We start from the raw sequence: 1,231 nt of genomic DNA, 5'->3' as shown, positions 1-1,231 counted from the left end.
CCCCTCACTCAACCTCCCATCTCCGCTCCCATTTCTGCTCCCTCAGCTGCACCTCTCCTCCTGTTCCCCCCCATCTGGCCTTGCTTTCCCCCAGAGATGGCTGCTCAGCCCCTACCAGCCCCTAGCACTTGTGTCTTTCCCCCCCACATGCTGCTCTGCCCTCGGGTGCCCCTCTTCTCCTCCATGCACATGCTTCTCCCCTGCTGGGACACTCCTGCCACCCGCGCACCCTGGCCACAAGGCCTGTGTTCTTCGTCCTGTCTGCCTTGGATTTCCCATGTGATGGGCTGGCAAATTCTGCCCCGAGGCAGCTGTTTTTCTCCCCCACTCCATTGTTTGTGTGGCCCCTCAGGGAGGCAGCCTGGCTCCGGGCCCTTCACTGCCCTGAGTCCATCACAGCCGCTGCACCTGTGCACAGGCTGCTCTCTGCAGCCTGAAGCCCTTTTCCAGGTGTCTGACGGGCCCCTCTCTCCTGCCCCTCCCCAGTATGTCTCAGACCCTGGGCAGGGACGGCGCAGAGGACACGGAGCCTGGAGCCGAGGCTGATTCCCTCCCTCCAAGCCGAGGCAGCCATAAGATCGACTGCATCATCTGCTATTCCTCCTACAACCTGTCCAGCAGGCTCCCGCGCCGGCTCTACTGCGGCCACACCTTCTGCCAGGCCTGCATCAAGCGCCTCGACGCCATAGCCAATGAGCAGCGGTGGATCCCCTGCCCGCAGTGCCGCCAGAGCACACCTACGCCCCGCGGAGGCGTCACCATGCTCGACCTGGACCTGGCAGTGTTCCTAGCGGTGAAGTCTGAGAAGGAGCAGCCCCGGGCGGCTGGCAGGCCCGAGGCCAACTCAGCCTTCAAAGCGTCCTCCAAAGAGAAGCCGGTCACACAGCAGCCTTTGGGGCTCTGCCAGGAGACGGTGCCCCAGCCGCAGTTCCCCCGAAGCCGCTGCTGCGGACGGTGCCTGTGCTGCGGGGCTATGGCTGACTTTGAGAGCTAAGTAGGCTGTTCCCAGGGCCAGGCTGGGGATGGGTTGCCAAGTTTGGAAGGTGTGACAAGAACCCCTAACTTGGCTGGGCAGAGAGCGATTGCAGGTAGGACCAGACTGGGTCTCTGAGCCACCCCTCACAGAGTGCGGGCACTCCTCTCAGGCCACACCTGGGCAGCCACCCCTCACAGAGTCCGGGCACTCCTCTCAGGCCACACCCGGGCAGCATGTCCTACTGCCTGAACTGTC

At 63.7% G+C, this 1,231-nt stretch overlaps 1 protein-coding gene across 1 annotated transcript; it reads left to right on the top strand.

The window, feature by feature from the left end:
• The first annotated feature begins 487 nt into the window (after positions 1-487).
• On the top strand, positions 488-994 carry RNF224 (ring finger protein 224). Its single transcript, XM_008175314.2, has one exon. It carries the CDS (start codon positions 488-490, stop codon positions 992-994), a length of 507 nt encoding a protein of 168 aa, XP_008173536.2.
• The last annotated feature ends 237 nt before the right edge of the window (positions 995-1,231 follow it).

The sequence above is a fragment of the Chrysemys picta genome, chromosome 18, assembly GCF_011386835.1.
Source record: "Chrysemys picta bellii isolate R12L10 chromosome 18, ASM1138683v2, whole genome shotgun sequence".
In the NCBI taxonomy this organism is placed as follows: Eukaryota; Metazoa; Chordata; order Testudines; family Emydidae; genus Chrysemys; species Chrysemys picta.
The sequence above is the reverse complement of the archived record's forward strand: the minus strand, read 5'-3'. Positions and strand labels throughout refer to the sequence as shown.